The 19,987-nt window shown below is 36.4% G+C and overlaps 2 protein-coding genes across 2 annotated transcripts; one reads left to right on the plus strand and one right to left on the minus strand.

Annotated features, from left to right (window-relative positions):
• Positions 1-12,806: 12,806 nt before the first annotated feature.
• LOC113293275 (plant intracellular Ras-group-related LRR protein 6-like) lies at positions 12,807-15,082 on the plus strand. Its single transcript, XM_026541968.1, has 3 exons — positions 12,807-13,204; positions 13,619-13,788; positions 14,175-15,082. The coding sequence occupies exons 1-3, from the start codon at positions 12,962-12,964 to the stop codon at positions 14,923-14,925; spliced, it is 1,164 nt and encodes a 387-aa protein (XP_026397753.1). The 5' UTR covers positions 12,807-12,961; the 3' UTR covers positions 14,926-15,082.
• Positions 15,083-15,283: 201 nt separating this feature from the next.
• On the minus strand, positions 15,284-17,551 carry LOC113299366 (plant intracellular Ras-group-related LRR protein 6-like). Its single transcript, XM_026548387.1, has 3 exons — positions 17,183-17,551; positions 16,543-16,712; positions 15,284-16,436 (listed from the first exon to the last, which is right to left on the minus strand). The coding sequence occupies exons 1-3, from the start codon at positions 17,450-17,452 to the stop codon at positions 15,743-15,745; spliced, it is 1,134 nt and encodes a 377-aa protein (XP_026404172.1). The 5' UTR covers positions 17,453-17,551; the 3' UTR covers positions 15,284-15,742.
• Between the last annotated feature and the right edge of the window lie 2,436 nt (positions 17,552-19,987).

Here is a 19,987-nt window from a genome sequence, read left to right on the forward strand (position 1 = left end):
ATGATGCGAGTTCAACTACTACTGCTTGAGGGTATGCATCAGAGTACAATCAAGTCCTTATCTAAAATCTATTGACTACATTGTACATGATCTATGATTTCCTCTTCCTCTTGTCTTCATATTCAACTTGGCAATATTTGTAACCCCCTAAAATCTGGGGAATATGAAATCATCAAAAGGGCTTGCTGACGAGTTAGTAAGTAGAATTTAGGAACAGATTTGTTCTTTGATCCTGTTTGAACTTGATCCAAATGTTGGTTGACACAGTCCCTGCAACTTTTCTCGTCAACGCACTTGTCTGGTGTAACATGCATTGTCACGCGCAACATTTTTCGTATTCGCATGTCCGACGTGGTTACAAACTTGCGACATTTTTTAGGTGCCTCCGCGCAACTTTGAATGCATCATATCAAATTTTAGGGATCAAGAGCTGCTTTGGTTCCTAGTCCCTACATGGAGTTGGCCATTCGAGTAAATTTGGGAATCAATCGGTCGTGCTAATCAGGACCCATTAGTCTCTCTTTAAGTCCACAGTCTCAATTTCTTCCTGTTTATCAATAACTGCAATTTCATATCACCTAATTCCAAAATTTATCAGTGATATGTCCATATCCAATTTATTAGGTTGGTGGCTTCATATTCCAGATGTTTAATTCCAGTGCCATACATTTATGGGAGGGCACAGAGAATCTGTCTCTCATTTTCTGATAAGACTACCGAGAATATGCTTATGTAGCGTAAAACTAAGGTGCTGCTTGATTCTTCTTGACATGACTCGTTTGGATGTACTCCCTTTAACCATACCTTATTCAAGTATACCAATAGAAATCAGCCGTGTAAGAAAAAATTGATCAGCAAATTAATATGAGGGATAGGGATGCACCTCATTTTCGAGTTCAGGTTGTAACTTTACCAAGTACCACCTCCACCCATTACATTAGCAGTGGAGAGTCATGCATCCCATCCAACAATGCTAAGAAGGGTACCAGATTATTGGGTAGGATATCAAAAACTATATAAGTCTAGCTGTTTTTTGTTTTTGTTTTTTTTGATCTTAGGTGATAATTGGTACTCTTCACAATAAATGGTTATCTGCTTCTTGTTAGCTACCGGTCAACTGTACTATCAGAGGGTATATGTATGTATGTAGATGATCAGTAGAATAAATTATTAACTAGATTTATATATAATCTATGATGATGATGACTTGTCGTTCCTGCTGTCCTCACCGGCAAGTTGGCAATATTTTGTAACCTGATTTCGTGAATATGTTATAGGACCACAAGGGATTGTTAAGGTGTTGAGAAAGCAAGCTTTAATGATTCTGTTCGGTAATCCAATTTAGTTCTTTTTGTTAGTTATAGTTGTGACTTGATCCAGACGTTGTTTTTAACTCTAAATGGGCACCCAATAACTACAATCTCATATCAATAAATTATTAATTGATAAGTAATCTAATATAGCCGGTGGCTTCGTTTCCAAATGCTTGATTTGAAAGCTCAACAGCTTTTCATGTGGATGGTATATTATAGGACAATAACACTAAAATGGCTAATAAGACATATCTGTCTTGGAAGTAAAACTTAGGTGCTGTTTGTTTCCTCTTGTCACGACTCTTTTGGTTGTTCCATTTTCCTTCTTTTATTAAGTAGATTTTCGGGTTTGACTTTGGCATGGGTAACAACATTATCTGCATGTCTTGAAGAACTGGACAACTAAGAAAGTTTCATATAGACTCAACATTTTAGTTGGTGTCACGGATCATCACTTGAGGTAATTAAAGTGGTAAGATTCATTCAGCATCTCCCAAGTCAGAAGTGCAAAGTCCTCGCCATTAAATGTTACTGTACTTGGGACCAATCTTCGTTTCCTATCTCAACCGTATACAGTCATCATATATGTAGTACGAATACGAAGTTTTCTTAAGTGAGGTAATCGGCCACTCTTTTGTAGCACAGACCAAACAAGTAGCACCTATCATATGTGCCTTGAGAGCAAATGCAATGGTGCGACTAAAACCAAAGACCAAAAATCAGAAAATAGTCAAAATTTTGGATTTAGTCCGTGGTGGTACTCTACGGTAGCCGAGTAAAATTTGGTCGAACACACATTATCCCCCTGCCCCATTCAAACTCACATTAAATGTTCGCCTCTCATCAGTCTCACATTATACCTTCGCCCCATTTTACACTTGCTTTTGATTCAAACGTAAATATAATGTTCGCCCCACCATCATAGGATTTTATACTTACACCACGCTATAAACGGATATTATACCTGCGCTCGGTATCAGGCACACTTTTAATGTCCGCTCGACTAAATTTGGTCTTGGTCCGGATTCCAGACCAAATATAGTCTGATATTTGGTTTTAGTCTGGTTTTTAATCTTTAATCCATTCGACTGCGTGTGGTTTCTGGACCAAAATTTTAGTTTTAGTTGTCCACTGTGGATGCTCTAAGCTTTTACTTTTTAGGGTCGAACCTCCTTTAACTAAGGCAACTTTAATATACGCAAGAATCCTGATGTGTGAAAATCTCTCATTTTCAGAAACTCTAACATTCCGACTGAATCAATTTTAAATTGATAAAATAATCATAAATTGATAAAATAATCTAAAATATGATAACATAATCTAACACTCCGATTGAATCAATTTTGAATTGACAAAATAATATGAGTTTGTACCCTCACAAATCCATATGCATGGATGAGAGAATATTTAACACGCGTATTTTTCGCATAGCGCATCTTCAAAAATGAGTCATTGGTTTAAGGTGAAGCTTTATTTCAAGCTTGCGTTGTGTATTAAGAGGAACATTGGCCTCTGACCAATTAATAACGCACCACTATCGTGCATTATGTAGGTTACATTAGCCTAGCGCCAATATTGCACCACTATGACACATTTGGTAAGCTGCATTGGCCTATGCCAATATCATACCACAGTGGTGCATCAACCATGGTGGATGGCGGAGAGTAATGTTGCACCACCATGGTACAACACTCAAGTTGGCTTATGGGCCAGAGACAAAAATACAACCATCATGGTGCATTATTTAGTGATACATGGCAATGGCCATGAATAGTGACACAGGCATGTCAAAGTACTCCCCAACTTTTATTTGTAGAATTTTCAATAAGATAGATACACGAGGAGGTAGTTGATTGAAGGTGCATATAGCGGAGATATGCCTTAAGCTTATGACACATTGGTCACTCGAGGTAGCTTCATGATGCTTAGGCGTCGTTGCAACTTTGAGAACTAATGATACACCACCATGGTGTAACACGATAGAAAGTCCAATGATGCACATTCTTGCACATCATTTGGAAAGGACCCTTTGGGTTATACGGACTAGACATTGCTTGGCCTTGGCCTTGCAATACAAGTAGGATTTATTTATTTGTCCCGACGCGGATGAACTACGATCAGTGCTTGATCCCTTCCCAGTAAGGTACATATGTATCTGCTATGAGTTGCAGAGTTGATGGCCCGCCATGTTATCGCACATATCATCTAATTGGGACATTATGGTAACTCATATCATTGGCAAGGTTATGCAGAGACGATTATTGCCATACTTAATGAGGCAAGTTGCAGTTCATTCCTTGGATGCTCATACATCCTATCAATTCGTTCGACGTATGCATGCACCAATTGTACAATGGGCGTGGCCAAAAAGGTAAGTTGTATCGGTATGCAAGTTAGGGGATCTTGCATAAGCTACTAGCATCACAAGGATGATTCAAGGAAAGTATGCATGAGCCTGACTGATACACCCTTGGCACGAGCAAGATCAGTGCATGATTTCAACAATGCCTAGACTAAGTAGGGTAGATGGAAACAGGTATGCAATGGCTATGCACAAGTACAAGGCATGTACTATATATGTCTGGACAACACTCGACCGCCAGCGATGCATAATAATACAACAGTATTAGCCTTCATGGCTATATACCCTTTGCAGAACAAGGAAAAGTTTGAAACAATATGAAAGTTAAATTTTCAGGCAACATGCTTATTAAGCATGCTTGCAAAGGCAAATAAATGTGCATATGGGGAGCTAGAAGAGAAGCTTTAGTACCCGATTACTGGCATCAAAGTGGCGCATTGGGGAGTTATAGACTGTGCAACTTGGCGCTCTAAAAGCAATTTTTCCGTTTGTCATAATTGATATCAAAGAAAGTACTGATAAACCATTAGAGACTGTGCATGATGGACTCGTCAACGAGTAGTTTCCTAGGAAGGAAAAGATAAAGTTGGAGAATAAGACAACTTTTGCAAGAAAATGAGTTTGTAACTGCTATGCCAGTTACTTTGAAAATCGAATTAGCTTGATTAAGCACTGTGAGTTTGCTAGGCCTAAGTGGCGACCTACCTCGGTGGCAACCCGGAAGACCGTTCAGAATGGTAAGTAGATATTGGGACTGATAACACTCAAAAGTGCAGCGCGATGAGTGTTGTCAGGTCGGCTAGCATCCCACTACCTCAGTGGCAACACGGAATACCGTCTGGGAAAGAAGGCTTGCATCCGACTGCTCTGGTATTGGATTTTGTTCCACATAATACTACTAAGAATTGCATGTCATTTCGATAAGTCTAAGGTAAGTTAACTTTCATTTGGTACTGGTTTAGAGTGTATAATAGGATGAAATTCTGTCATTTTGTGTACTTAATAATCTTAGAGAAAATAAAGTTTAAGCGTGATTTGACGAAATTCGTTTAGGTTTCCCAACAAGTATCATAACTTTAATATTCTCTGGCACCATGAACACAAATGAGACATATATGACACCAACATCATAATCTCCTATGTTGTGAAGCTATAATTGATATTGCACCATGAATTTCAATTTTTTAGTGTTTAAGGGCTCTGGAAATCGGCAGTAAGTTTCCTGAACTGATAAAGGAGTGTTATGATTCACGTAAATTTCTAAATATTTTTCATAGGTAGTAAGGTTAATAATGATCATGAAAGTCCCACTCTAGAAGTTATTATGTAGTTTAATTCATACTTAGATTCAGTAACAGATCTACATCGAGGATCAATTGACCCCACTTACCCCAACGTTATTGCCCTTCATATAAATCTTGTAGTCTTTAGAAGAGTTAACCACTATTATCTATTTTTTTCAGGACTAACTTTTATTTGATAGATCAACAAATTTATGTTTGTGCTTCCATTTCGTCCTAATACGGTGCTTTGCTCAAAGAATTTATGAATGAGAAATACACAATAGGATAGTTATAAAAGTCATAGTGAAGACTTGGACTTTCAGCGAATTTAAACCATGTATAACATTATGCAAATGACTTCCATTTTTATGATTCTAAGTTTTGCCACTCTAGAAAAATATCGTGAGTCCACTACTCCTTAGATTTAAGAACTTGATGAAATAATATTCATAAAATTGGTGTTCATAATCTTGGAGATCATATGGATGATGGTTGACAACTAATAAAATGTTCATTTGTATGTACATTTCCTAAAGAACTAGATTTCCATGATTTTGCTAACCGTGGGATATCAATTAAAACTTCAAATTGGACTACTGGTCCTTAGATCAACTTCAAGTTATTTATGAACTTTGCTAATTGTGGGATATCAATTATAACTTCAAATTTGACTGCTAGTTTTCATGGATTAAAGTGGATGTACAAGAGTTATTATAGCTTCACGCATGAGACTTGTGGATTTTCAGTTAGAATTAGGCTAATGATTGTGCGACCAAAACATGTTTAATTTGCTTCTTTGAACTTTCTTAAATGAGCAAAGAAGATTTGTTGTGTCACGGGCATTACTGCTAGACGAAGTATTATTTTAGAACTTATATTCATGAGAGATATAACGAAAACCCTTATATCTGAAACTTATGACTGATGTTCGGTGTGAAACTCAATGATTACGTGCTATTTTGATGTGAGAATCATTATCCTGCTTGTCGTGTTATGATCTTTTGTTAGCAAACTGCAGCGTTATTGTTCCTTGGTCTGGGGTTTTGTCATGTTGGGAGTTGTGAGTTTGTTGATGTGGGTATGTCCTATCTTACTGTAATGGATAACTGACTTGGGGTTTCATCATGTTTGATTTTGCGCGTGTGGTTTGTCCCTGCAACAGTGTATAATTGGCTCAGGTTTTATCCTATGAAATGTTATCATTATTATAAATTAAAATTGCGTAGGATGTTTGTCCTGTCTTACTGCAATGAATATTTAATCGGGGTTTCAATCCTGTCAGAAATTAGTATTTGAAACTGTGTATAGGGTTCATCCTGGCTTCCTGCAACCCAAAATTGATTGAGAATTTCGTCTTGACGGGTGTTATTATTTCAAGTACGCATTGAGTTTAACCTGGCTTGTTGTAGTGATTTCTTGACTTCGTCTTTGTCCTATCATGAGTTTATGTGATTATTAACTCAATTATCTTGATCCATTGTAGTAAGAGGTGCTTAGGTGATGATCGCTCTTTTTTATTTATCTAGTCCTTGAAAAGGTGGTTCAATTTGTTGTGCCACTATGTTTTTTTAAGATGAGAGGTTGTATGTGCTTTTACATTTTTCTCCATTTGATTCGTTGTATGTTTTTTTAAGATGAGAGTTTCGGGGTAATATTTTTGCGCTGACAAAGGAAAATATCAAAGATACCTATTTCATGGATTAACAAAAGAAATAAATATGATAAAATCCCTCAATTTTCAATAAAAGAACCCTATATTTCATAATGAACCCTAATTCGCTGAATCAAATAATCTCGTAAGATTTTATAAAAAAAAAAACCATTCATTTCATAAGTTTACCTTGGCTACAGAAACAAATTAGGCCAAATATGATATGAACTAAGTGAATCAACCAATACCTAAAAAAATCCTAATTAATTGCTACACCCCAAATCACGACCTTCAAGGACATCCGAGCATAAGGCATAAAACAATGAGAAAGACGAAATCACCAAATCAATGTTATTTTTCTTAAATAAAATGATAGCATAATAAAATTTGAAATTCGCACCCCATTGCAATCACTGGCAATGTAGTCGATCTCGGCCATCTCGTCGAGACCTCAATGATATTTCCGATCTCTTTCTTGGGGTGAGACAATGATATTTCCGATCTCTTTCTTGGGGTGAGACAATGATATTTCCGATCTCGTTCTTGGGGTGAGATGAAATGCATAATCTCGCAGAGAAGAGATTTTCCCGGAGAAACCATCTTGATTCGGTATTATTCGACTTAACTCGGCCGAGAACTCGCCTGTCTCGGATAAATCCACACAATTTGTGATTCATGTAAATCTTGACTATTTGTGATTTGAATTTGTTTCTTTTACTTAATATGTATGATGGTGGATCAATCAAAGCATTAAACATACTTCATAAGATTGACTAAATGTAAATCATTTGACTCTGTAATGTTTGAATTAAGATCAATGGAATCAAATCACAAATAGTCTCGGTTTATCCAATATTAAACTCTAAAGAACTATTTAATTATGTGCAGTTAATACAAGTAAATCAAAGATCGATTTTTTTGAGTCACAAACTTTATTGATACGAGAAAGGAGAGAGAGAATAGTAAGAAACATGGAAGAAGAAAAGAGGCATTAGTAGTGGAGGAAGTAAGGGTTCGGCAGGGGTTCTGATCTAAAAACGTCATAAATGACAAAATTAGCATGAAAAACCTGTAATAACTACAATAACTAAGTGAATTTGGAAATACAAATGCGGCAAATTAGTTTGGTATTTCACCGAAAATTTTCTCGAGATAAAATTGTACCGGTGTTTTGGTCTTGACCAAGACAAATCGAAACCCAAAATTGACTACGTTGATCACAGTTAACCACTTAGTTTCACAGAGATCTTTATTGTTTTCACAGTTAACCGCTAGACAAGTCTGGTAAATTTTCGAACTCTTTGTTTGGCCAAGATTTCGTAAATATTTTTATTAGGTTCCATCACCGCTAGACAAGTCAGGAGAATTTTCGAACTCTTTGGATTAAGATTAACAAACATGATTAATTTCACCATCCAAGAACGCATTTTGTTTTGTCAAGAGAGTTGGCCAAGTTTTTACGTTTTTTATACAAAACTAGTCACAAAACACCAAGGTGACCAAACTTGTGGAACAAAAAATTCATCCATATTATCTTTAATAAATAAAAACCATTTGATTAAAAAGTGACACAAAAACCCCATATCAAATAATAATGAGTAAATTTAGTTTTTATTATTTTTAAAGAAGCCAAACATACCTTTTTTATCTTTCTTCTTCTTCTTCTCTCTTTTCTTTTTTCTTCTTTTCTTTCGCCTCCTTCTCCCCACCACCATCACCACCAGCAGCAGAAAATATCTCTGCGAAAACCAGCAGAAACACCTCCGCTACCACCATCAGCAGCACCTTTGTCTCCTCTGTCTCCTCCACGAACAACTCCGTCTATTTTTCTTCTATTTTTATGTTCAGATCTATCATCTCCTCTTCGTTCCGCACCACCACCAAATCGACGACCATTTCCTTGTCCTCTATCAACACCTTCTCCTCCATCCCCTCAAACCAAGACCGTTTAAAGATACAAAAGAAATTCAAAATCACTACTCGTCCCTCACTTACCCGTCCGTGCCGAAAATTCCTCTCATATTCAATATATTTTACCCTATTTTGTTATCTTTACAACCAAACACGTACCATCGAAGGTTGCAACTTCTTCTCCTCGTTCTATGAATCATCGATTTGGTCTTACAAAAACTTTTTAACCTAGCCCAGTGGTATGTATTTCAATTCCTTTTCTTTAGTACTGCATGTCTGGTTTGAGTTTTTATTTCTCTGAAATTGTCTTAATCTGGTGAAAATATGATGAATTTGGTGGTTATATGATGTGGGTTTGATTGACTGTAATTCTTAATCATATTTTTAAAATGGGTTTTCAGTGTGATGTTTATGATGGTAATTCTTTGATTAGATGAGTTGGATACTGATGCACTGTGATTAGAATGTGTTGTGCATTTTCATTGTCTTCTAAGGAGCTCATTTCACTTGTTGATTTACTTGCGTGTTTGCTTGTCTTGGTGTTGTCATTTTTCTGGGTGATTTCGAAAATTTTGCTTTGATAGTGATGATGTTGATTGGGTTTTTATAATCTACCATTTTCTGGATGTGTGTGTTCAAAATGGGGCTTGTGTTTTTAAAATTTCAAATTGAGGTGTTCACTTATATTTTTGCAATGACCAGCTGAAGCTGTTTGCAGAGAAGGAAAACTGGTGCCAGATTTGGGTTTGAGTGAAAACTGATAGACACTTCCTCCTTTCTTTCTACCTATACTAATTTGCTAAATTGCAGTTTCGCTTTCATTTTTATATGTCGTGGAGGACCATCCAGATTTTGTATGGGTGTTAAATTGAAATATTCTATAGATGGTCTTTACTTAGCTTCATATGCAGGTAATCATGACATTTCAATGACGTCTTTCTATCAATGGACATGTACAATATCTCTTGTATTTTTTCTTGCAGTTGGACAAACATTTTTCACGAGTTCAATTATGGTTTCATCTTATTTATGATGAAACCAAAATTGGTTTCATCGTATTTATCATGAAACCAAAATTGGTTTCATCGTATTTTTGTCGATCTCGAAAAGAAGAAACCTTTCAGTTATTGAGGCTAAAAAGGGATTTGTTCCTAACAATATCATCTTGATTGTGTAGGCACAACATGGTTGCTTAAGGTCTAGTACGTTAATATATTTTTGGTTAAATCGAGATGCCAAGGACGAGGATGAAGGCGATATAGCTTTTTGGAGGTATAGACCCAAAGCACTATAGTGAAAAGGGATACTGGCAGGTGACTGAATGAAATCATTTTCATTTGAATAATCATAAGATAGTTACTTATTCTTAAAACTGATTACACTTTTTTATTTGTCAAATGTTAAATAATGGTTTCTTGGTAGAATGGTAGTGTATGCTCCCTATTATATTATTTTTCATAATTGTTTAGGGAATTCAGAAACACTGCACCAGTTGCATTTCTGATAACTATAGGCACTAAGTAATTTTGATGGAACGTTAGAAATCATGAAACCCGATTATCAGTGCAGATGGACAGTTGCATTTGATTTTGTGAGTTGTTAAAATTAGCAAGTTCGTCCATGGGATTTTTGGGTTTGCGAGACACTGATCAATAAACTTAGATTGCAGTAAAACTTGTAAATTTTGTATCATACGATTTTGTAATTCATGGGTAGCAGTATTTCAGTAGTGATATATTTTGTATCATACGTTTTATGTGTCCTTTCTTGTAGCTTTTATCATTGATTTGATTTATTCTTCGTTAATTAAAATGATTTGATCTCAACAAAAACACTGTAACTTAACAAGTCAGAGTCTTATGTACCCGCAGTACAATGAATTACCATTGTAGTTTTACCTTATTTTGCCTGTATGACTTACCTTTGGGCTTTGGCTATAATGAATGAATTGAATGACCCTGTTCTGAATATTGAAACCTCTATGTGTTCATGCCTTACAATATTTGTGCGAGTTTCAAGTTATTCTTTTTATAAGACAACACAGGTTATTGTTATTGGTGTGGTCAAACAAAATGAATCATGGTTTATAATTTTTCTTGCAGTTGAATTCTGACGAAAGCAATTATGGTTTCATCTAATCTTATCCTTAGTTAAATCGAATTTTGTTTATGAGTTTAAATTGTTGTTGTGTTTGATATATGTGGATTAGGATTTACAATGCTAGCTGTGATGGAGATTATGTGCTTTGAATCAAAGAAGTGGTATTTGTGTTTAGGTTAAGTCTGAAACAGAAAAAATTGAGTTACAAAATGTTGTTTGTGGGTGCTTTACCGGATGTTATGAAACTGAATTACCTGTGATAATGTTTAGGTAGTTGTGTGGTTTGAATTCTAGTTGTAACTAATGATGTTGTTGAGGTTTGAATGAAGTTTTTGTTTCATCTAATATGTGATTTTTTTTCTAGATTTTCTGTCGACGAAACCAATCTTGTTGGTATTTCATATAAATGGGTCGTGGAATCAGTTACGAAGGAGGTCAAAGTTCTTTAGGATATCTCTTTGCCGGTCCTGAGAAATCAAAATCATTTTGCACCTGCTTCAACTGCAACTGCTGCTGTTGCTGCTCAGGCCCCCCAGTTCAGGTGGAACAAAATGTACCTGTGGTGCAAAAAGATAAGCTGGGTCCATCAGGAGTGATGCAAGGTTTTCTAGCCAATAACTACTATCGCGTTAATGGCCAAAACGCTGACAAATTCATCCGTTAGTGTTTTCGAATCTTTGCGAAATAACATTTTAGGCATTCCATGTCGATCATGACATTTCAATGATGTCTATTCTATCAATACACATGTATAATACCTCTTATAATTTTTTATTGCAGTTAAATTCTCACGAAACTATTTATGGTTTCATCTTATTTATGATGAAACCAAAATCGGTTGCATCGTATTTATGATAAAACCAAAATCGGTTTATCTAATATTTTTGTCGGTGGTGGTAGTGGGCAGTCGTGGTACTGGTGGCGGTGCGGCAGCAGTTGGAGGTGGTGTTGGTTTTGGCCGGCGTTGGTGATCGGCGGTGGTGGTCGTCGTCGGCGGCGGTGGTGGTCGGCGGCGGCGGTGGTTGCGTGGTGATGATTGCGTGGGGGTGGAGCGGTGGCGATCCCCCGCGACGGTCGGCGGCGGCGGTGGTGGTCGGTGGTGGTTGTGGTGGTCAGTGGCGGCGGTGGTTGCGCGGTGGTGGTGGTCGGCGGTGTGGTGGTCGATGGGCGGCAGAGGTGGTGGTCGGATGACGACGGTGGTTGTTGTCGGCGGCGACGATCGGTGGCGGCGGTGGTCGGTGGTGGCAGGCGGTGGTTGCGCGGTGGTGGTCAGTGGTGGTTGCGCTGTGGTGGTCAGTGATGGTTGAACGGTGGTGTTGCTGGTGGTGGGTTGTTGGTGGTGATGAGAATATAATAACATTGAAAGGTGGGGTTGATTTTTATTTTTGTAAGGATGATTTAAATTATTAGAAGGGTAATATAAACAGTTTATGTTAAATGAGGTTTTTGTGAACAATTTGTTTTGTGGGAGTTTTTGTGTATGGATAGTGACACCTTTGGAGTTATAACTCGCGGACAGTTTTTTATATGGTAATAAAAAAAACAAAACCTAACTAGTATATATCAGAGGTTTTTCATATAAGTTGTGAATTCAAGTCGGTAACTTTTGACATACAACGTTAGCAGCAGCATTCTTTTAGCTTGAGAACGCATGTGCCGCAAGGAACAGCAAGATCCGAACGCCGTTGACGAAAGAGATACACTGCCTTTGTGTATAAAAAAAAACTAGCCGACAATAAATACAACAACACCCACCCTTGATTCAAATACAAAACCACTAAACACTTTTTAGCTAATTATTCCCTGGATTTTAGTCGGTACAGTACAACCGTGTAACCCCATTCTTAATTAAAATTAGTAGTAATAAAATTAAATTAATTAACACAAAAAACTTACCCGTAAATCACGGGAGCACCTACAACGTCTGATTAGCTGCCCGACACTAAGCGTTTACTTTTAGTTCTCTAATCTAGACACAAAAGAGACAATTTGCAGATTCTTATCAATGAAGATGATTTGGTTTTACTAGAGATATATACACATTACACATAGGTAGACGTGCCCATCCAAATCTTGGTCACGGTCTGTACGATCTCTCCATTACAAAGTCTTCTTCTAATCCATCTATCGTTTTCACTGTCCTCCTACATAGTTTATTACTTGTGTGTCTGACCAAGGTACCTTCGTACAGTTTTCCTTTGTGTTCTCCCATCTCATTCTTCTCAATATATAGCTGTTACTAGATACACTACTATTTCAGCACCTCCTCCTCGATACGTTTCTAGTTATAACTTTCATTTTGTCTGTTCTTGAAATCATTTTGTCGTGTCGAAAAGAAATCATGAAGCACGATCAAGGAAATAACCAAATGTTGAACAAAAACCAAATGCTAAACAAGAAAAAGGAGCGGAGGAAGAGATCGTCGTCGACGTTTAAATCGATGGTGGAGAATCAAGATCAAGATCAGAATAATAAGTTGGAGGAGGTTAATCTTAGTGGGTTGTGTTTGGATAGTTTTCCAGCAACTCATGAGCTCAATCTAGCTCTGATTTATACACTAGATCTATCCAATAACAACATTCAGGTATGTTTTTATTCTTACATCTCAATATTTTCGTTGAGACTCATTACTAATTAGAAAAAATCTTTCAAGATGTGATGCTTGGACTAGACATCTAGAGTTAGTATTTATGATCGGAAAACATTTGTGAGATCAGATCTTAAACATGCGAGTAACCGAATAATCAAATTTAGTAGCCACACCTACACTATATGAACAAGGTTCATGTGTATGTCCAGATAACATATTGTAGCCAACCAGCTAGCTTCTTATAGGAATGGTGTTTTGAACCTCTAAATTAGGCACCCAAGCACACCATTTCAAATGTATCTAAAGCGATTTTCATACGAATGTACGATAATCATGAAACCATTCTTCTAGTTTTATCTGAACTGTTGGGATATTGAATTTAATTGATTATTGTGAATCTTTGAACAGATAATTCCAGAGTCTCTAACGGCTAGATTGCTAAACCTGGTGAATTTGGATGTTCATTCAAATCAGCTAAAAACACTACCAAATTCCATTGGATGTTTATCAAAACTCAAAGTTTTGAATATCTCTGGTAACTCCATTGAATACCTCCCTGGAACTATTGAAAATTGCAGGTCAGTTGTAATTCTTGATTATTTAAGTTTCATTTAATTAATTGACAGATTATTTATTTGCTGAAGAAGTACGTTACTACTAAGCCATTATTTATGTTTACTTAAACTCCCTTGTGCACCTACCTTTCTCACATGCAACCCCTGAACTACCTATACCCTGTTTGGATGCCTTATCTTAGTGGAGCCATATGAAAACCATAGATTTCACCGGATGATCTACAGTTGGCCAGGAACTTGACTCTCACACGTCCTAAGAGATTGTTTCAAACGGTCACTCAAAGAATATGCTTTCTTAATTCTTATCCTCTTGGAGAAATGTCTTTCAATGTAGTGCTTACAGATCGTGACTGGTAATTAATAAGGTTTGAAATTTTGTGTTAATGCAGATCACTTGAAGAACTAAATGCCAACTTCAACAGATTGGCCAAGTTGCCAGACACCATCGGATTCGAATTAGTCAACCTTAAAAAACTCTCAGTCAACTCAAACAAACTTCGTTATCTCCCATATTCAACCTCTCATCTGACAAATCTGAAAGTTCTGGACGCACGTCTGAACTGTCTAGTCGCACTTCCAGAAGATTTAGAAAACTTAATCAACCTTGAGATACTCAATGTCAGTCAGAACTTCCAGTACCTTGAAGTCATACCATATTCAGTTGGCCTTCTACTTTCGCTAAAAGAGTTGGATGTGAGTTATAACAGAATCACCAAGTTGCCCAACTCCCTTGGATGCTTAAAACACCTGAAAAAACTAAGTGTTGAAGGAAATCCTCTTGTTTGTCCTCCCAGGGACGTTGTAGAGAAAGGATTGACTAGTGTTAAGGTATATCTAAGCGAGAGAATGACTGGGTCTTTCAAGAATCAATCGAAGAAGAATTCGTGGTTAGGGAAAGTCGTCAAATGTGGTACATTCAATGGTCATACTATTTCTATGAATGATCCTGATGATGATTCATATAGCATGCCTGAATATCGCAGAAGCCTCGATTCCCCGAGTTACCTTTCGATGCTTTCACCCCGTCGCCTTTTCTCGCCTTCGGGCACTAATGGTCACGATTCATCTAGTTACCTCTCAATGCTTTCGCCCCGGAGGCTTTTCTCACCGAAGAAAGATTCCCCGAAGTCTACATCTTGATCAAGCATTATCATTCACAGGCGATACATTGTTCTATATGAAAAGAAAAAAGCATAATGGAGTGTTGTCATCTGTTGAGTCCACCGGAATGTATAGATTTATTTTTTCAAGTCAGTTTGTAAGATGTTCAGTTGAATATGCAAAAGTGATGTTTGCACGGTTGATGTACATATCAAATTTTCTCAAACTATTTGTGTGTAAAGCGAATTTTGTATCCCTAAATTTCATAAAGATTGTGCAATGTTTCTTTTGATAGTAATAATGTAGGTGGCCCGATGATTCTCAACCTGCTACCAACATTCTGATCCATGATGCATTGTGGAAACGGTGGCTGCTCAAGTTATGCATGTTGGAGGTGTTTAATGTGGTTGGTACTATGCGGTGCATGTATCCAAGCATTTTACAACAAATGTTATCAACGTACAAAAAATTATCCCTTGCCAACCGGACAAAATACAAAAACTTTACATGCTTAAAACAGCAACAACAATAAACTTCAATGACTATCAGATGATTCAACAACAAAATCACACAAATGCAAAACCAAAACCATCTAACAGTTTCACTATTGACCAAAGAATACCAACAGGCTGCGATCTCGTAGTGGCTGAACGGGCACAGCAACATCGGTCAGCCGACCATAGACACCATCGCAGAAATCCATCCTGGTCATGGAACTGTCATAAAACTACTTCCACTGTTCTACGTAAAGACATTGCAAACTTCACTATTCCTACTATAGCGTTTTTTCGATAATACACACCCAAGCCCATAATCGAAACCCAAAAAGAAGATAATGATAATCTATGCGCAAAAATCACTTTGAAAAGTAGTGCCGAGGTAAAAATATACGGCGAGGAGAAAACAATCCGGTACTAGTATTCTTCGGAGTAGAAAAACCATCGGTTGATCGGTATTCCGGCGCCATTATGAAACTTTCTCTCATCTCATCTCTAGGCACATTGCTAGAACCTCGCCCATTAAACGAAGCCCATTTAGTAAATTTAGTCAGCCATAATTTGTTTTTTGTTGGTGTCTTTGGACTTCTATTCATTCTCTCAGACAAGTATTCTTTAATGGTGTCCAACTTTTGTTCCATGATTTCAACTCTAGGGTACACCAATGGGTTTCCTTCCACACTTAGTTTTTGAAGCCTTTTCAAACAGCCGATTGAATCAGGTAAAGTCGTAATCTTGTTATAACTTATGTCTAGTTCTGTAAGAGAAATGAGTAAGCCAATTGAGTACGGGAGTGTTTGGAGGTACTGAAAATTTTGGCTCACGTTGAGAATCTCCAGGCTGATAAGATTTTCGAGACCTTCGGGAAGTGATCGGAGACAATTAAGACGCGCATCTAAAATGCGTAGGGTGGTCATGCTAGACAAGGAGTATGGCAGCAGAGCTATTTTGTTCGAGTTAACCGAGAGTTTCTTTAAGTTCACCAGTTCAAATCCGATGGTGTCTGGTAACTTTGTTAACTTGTTGAAGTTTGCATTGATATCCTCTAAAGATCTGCGACCAATGTACAAGAGCATATTCTATATGAGTTAGTCTCATTTAAAACAGATAACAAATGGTAATTCTGTAAAAAGATTTTCTAAAAGGAAAGATAAATTACCTGCAATTTTCGATAGATTTAGGAAGGGCTTCAATCATGTTTCCGGAGATGTTCAAGGTCTTGAGTTTTGATAGGCATCCCATAGAATTTGGTAGAGATTTAAGCTGATTTGAGTGGATATCTAATATTACCAAGTTTAGCAATCTTGCTGTTAGAGATTCTGGAATAACCTGAAAACATTCAAAATTTTCCAAAGATTAAGGAGATGCATAAAGTTGGAATATACTTAAGAGTCATATCCATATGCCATATATTCCAATGAAATCAGGACAATTTTTGATAAAGTTGATTGTTAAAAAATTTCTCATATCAGTTCGTGGCAAACATAATAGATAAGCCCATCATTAACAAAAAGTCACTTTGATCAATAAAAAAAAGAAGAACACTCTAGACATAAATGAATTTCTGAAGTCTGTTACATTTTGAAAAATTGTTGATTAGAATCATAAATAAAAATTTAGCCCTCATTTCATCTTAACAAAGACCCAAACTCACTAATCGTCTACAAAATTAATTTAGATAATCTCTATGCAAGGCATGCATGTACCACACAATCATAAATATATTTTGTATAAAAAAACATGAAAAAATTCATTTGAAACAAAAGAGAATCTAACAGAGGATTAAGCTAGCAATATACCTCTATGTTATTGTTGGATAGATCTAACTTAAAGATCATAGCCAAATTAAGAGATGGAATAGGAAGAGAATCTAAATTCATCCCACTTAAATTAACATCTTCAAGCCTTTCTTCTACCACTTCTATGACACCACCACCATCTCCTTCAATATTATTTGATTTTGATGATGATGATACTTTTCTTTTTTCTTTCTTCTTAATCATGTTATTAGTATTCACATCCATCCTCATCTTCATCATTTGTTCTGATGGTTGCTGTTCATACATCATTTTTCCTGATCAAGATATCTCACATGCGCTCGCTCCAATCAAACAAGATAAAACAGACAGAGAGTTTCAGAGAGAAATTATGAGTGATTCGTGAACGAGGAAGAGATATGAAGAGTCTATTATATGGAGAGGAGGAGAACAGGGATCGTACGGAGTGTGACACGTATGCATGAGCCTGAATGACGTATATGGTACGAATACCGTACACTGTAGAGCTTGTTTAGCCACGTTTCGTTAGTGTTTTTGTTCTTTTCCTATTTTTCCTTTTGAAAGTCAACGATTTCTATTGGGGTGATTTTTTTTTGGGCAGCTATATAAAGCGGCGGTTTCCCACTAATTGAGGATTTCTCCTTTAAGTTTATACACTAAGTACAATAGTAAAGTGTCCCCCAGTTTGTTGGGTATTTCCAAATGTGAGATCAAATTTAATACGTATTGCTTTAAACCTATTTTTAATACATACTGTTTTATCTATCAAAAAAAAATTGAAAAAAAAATAAAAATAAAGACGTCTTGAATATTTAAAATTTTTATTTTCATTTCTAAATTTTATTATTTTTTATCATAAGGATATAATTAGAAGAAACAACTAGTAATACCCCTCTCTTTTCCTTGCCTCAAAGAACCTGGCTAGTCTGGGACCTATCACTATGTCACAAAATTAGGTAAAGTACTAAGATGCCATCACTTTTAAAATTTAATCCTAATCTTTATCCTTTTAAATTTAAAACAATTTCAAAATCAAAATCCATTCAAATTATTTCTCTCGCAAATTAAAATTCATTCATCAATTGATTCTATCAAAATCGATCGATTTAAAAGAAATTTCTTCACCTATTTTTTTCTTAAAAAAAAAATTAAAATAAACATCCTCGATTGCAACCTATATTTCTTTATTATACTTGTAATTGATTTATCTATTCAAAATTGAAAACTATAAACAATCTTAGGTTAGTGTGTTTAACATAATCAATCGATGTTCATGTTCATATTACAGATTCCTATGATAATCGGTCGATGTTCATGAACACATCAACTGATTGTCCTGAATGTGTTTTCTGGTCGAAGAAAATTTAACCAGAATCGGTAAAAGTTAATGCCCACATAAACCAATTATGATATGGAAGAGACCCGGTTTTCTGTATATTTTTTTTTGTTAGAATCGGTCTATGTGGATGTTCACATGAACTGATTATGTGAAACAATCGATTTGTATGTGACTAGGAAAAAACCGATTATTAGAATCGGATTTTATCTATGCATATGTTAACCAATTATGGATATCCTTCGTGAATAGCGAAACATCAATCCAGAATCGGTTTACGAGTGCATGAACGTAAACCGATTTTGGGTAGTGTTTTCGAAAAAAAAATAAAAAAATTATCGTGTTTTGGTGATGAATCAACATTAGTTGATTTCTAGATTAATAAGATTAAACATCTATTAATAAACCGAATTAACACTAATTAGTCGAGGGTAAATTAGTCATTAAAAATAATTGGTTAAGATGTATCTCATTTTACTTTAAAATGTCTTATTTTGTCATGTAGTAACATGTTCCCAAATAATTGACCTACGCCCCAAACTAATCAGATTAAAGAAGTGTACGAATTACAAACTTGAAATAGGGTATATTTGATAGGAGAGAGAGAGTAATACTATCAATAAAGAATAAAGATAGATATCTAAGTATTTTTTGAGATTACATTTTGTGGTTTTTAAATCCAAAAATGATTGACCCACCCAACAATAGCACCGAAAGATGCACCGTGTGAGAGGGGTGGTGGGTCCCACTCCTCCCCATTCCCTATCCCAATGTTGAGAGGCACATCCTGGATCGTTGAATTCCAGCTCGGTGCACTCTGCGATGCAAATCTTCGGTGGGTCTAGAATCGCTATTTCAAATCAAACTAATTGATCCTGCTGTCCATAGTAATATTAATAAACTTTTGCAGATGTTGTCCACAAAAAGTCTCGGCAGACCGAGAGAAAAACTACACAAAAAAAACCGTCCCTCACAAATCATCCCTGCACGTCTTCCGAGGGACGGGGCCCACAAATTAAGGAAAAAAAAAACTGTGAGAGGCGGTTTTTACCTCATTTGTTTTCTCGATCTGAATAGAAGCGATGTAGTTTCTAATTTTTTAATCTATACCGAAATTTTCTGCACGGACAAGGATTTATGCAAATAACACGCTAAGTGACCTGATTTAAGAAAAATTATGAACGCAAAAAAGTCCACGCGTTAGCTCAAAAACCATAGCGTAAACGACAAATCCAATGTAGGAGAAGATTTATGATGATATTTAACTAAGCAAATGATTAATTTACTTTACACGTTAAGGTTTCATACTACGAGAATCATGTCTAAATTTTAGTTAACACATGGACGACAGAGACCCGGTTACGTACAAGGCCATCCCTCCTCCTCTACTTGAACACAAGGCAATACTGCGAGCTTTTCACCTCACCTATATGCGGTTGCTAGTTGCTACAAAGGATTTTTACGTTACATAGGGAGTCAAACCATGTCAA

The sequence above is a fragment of the Papaver somniferum genome, chromosome 7 (genome assembly GCF_003573695.1).
Source record: "Papaver somniferum cultivar HN1 chromosome 7, ASM357369v1, whole genome shotgun sequence".
In the NCBI taxonomy this organism is placed as follows: Eukaryota; Viridiplantae; Streptophyta; class Magnoliopsida; order Ranunculales; family Papaveraceae; genus Papaver; species Papaver somniferum.

Bases quoted from the DNA above. Each gene is read 5' to 3' on its own strand.
- LOC113293275 (XM_026541968.1), top strand. From the start codon at position 12,962: ATGAAGCACGATCAAGGAAATAACCAAATGTTGAACAAAAACCAAATG. The intron at 13,205-13,618 runs GTATGTTTTTAT...ATCTTTGAACAG, and splicing joins TATCCAATAACAACATTCAG to ATAATTCCAGAGTCTCTAAC. The intron at 13,789-14,174 runs GTCAGTTGTAAT...GTGTTAATGCAG, and splicing joins GGAACTATTGAAAATTGCAG to ATCACTTGAAGAACTAAATG.
- LOC113299366 (XM_026548387.1), bottom strand. From the start codon at position 17,452: ATGATGTATGAACAGCAACCATCAGAACAAATGATGAAGATGAGGATG. The intron at 16,713-17,182 runs GTATATTGCTAG...GAATGTTTTCAG, and splicing joins TATCCAACAATAACATAGAG to GTTATTCCAGAATCTCTAAC. The intron at 16,437-16,542 runs GTAATTTATCTT...CATTGGTCGCAG, and splicing joins AAATCTATCGAAAATTGCAG to ATCTTTAGAGGATATCAATG.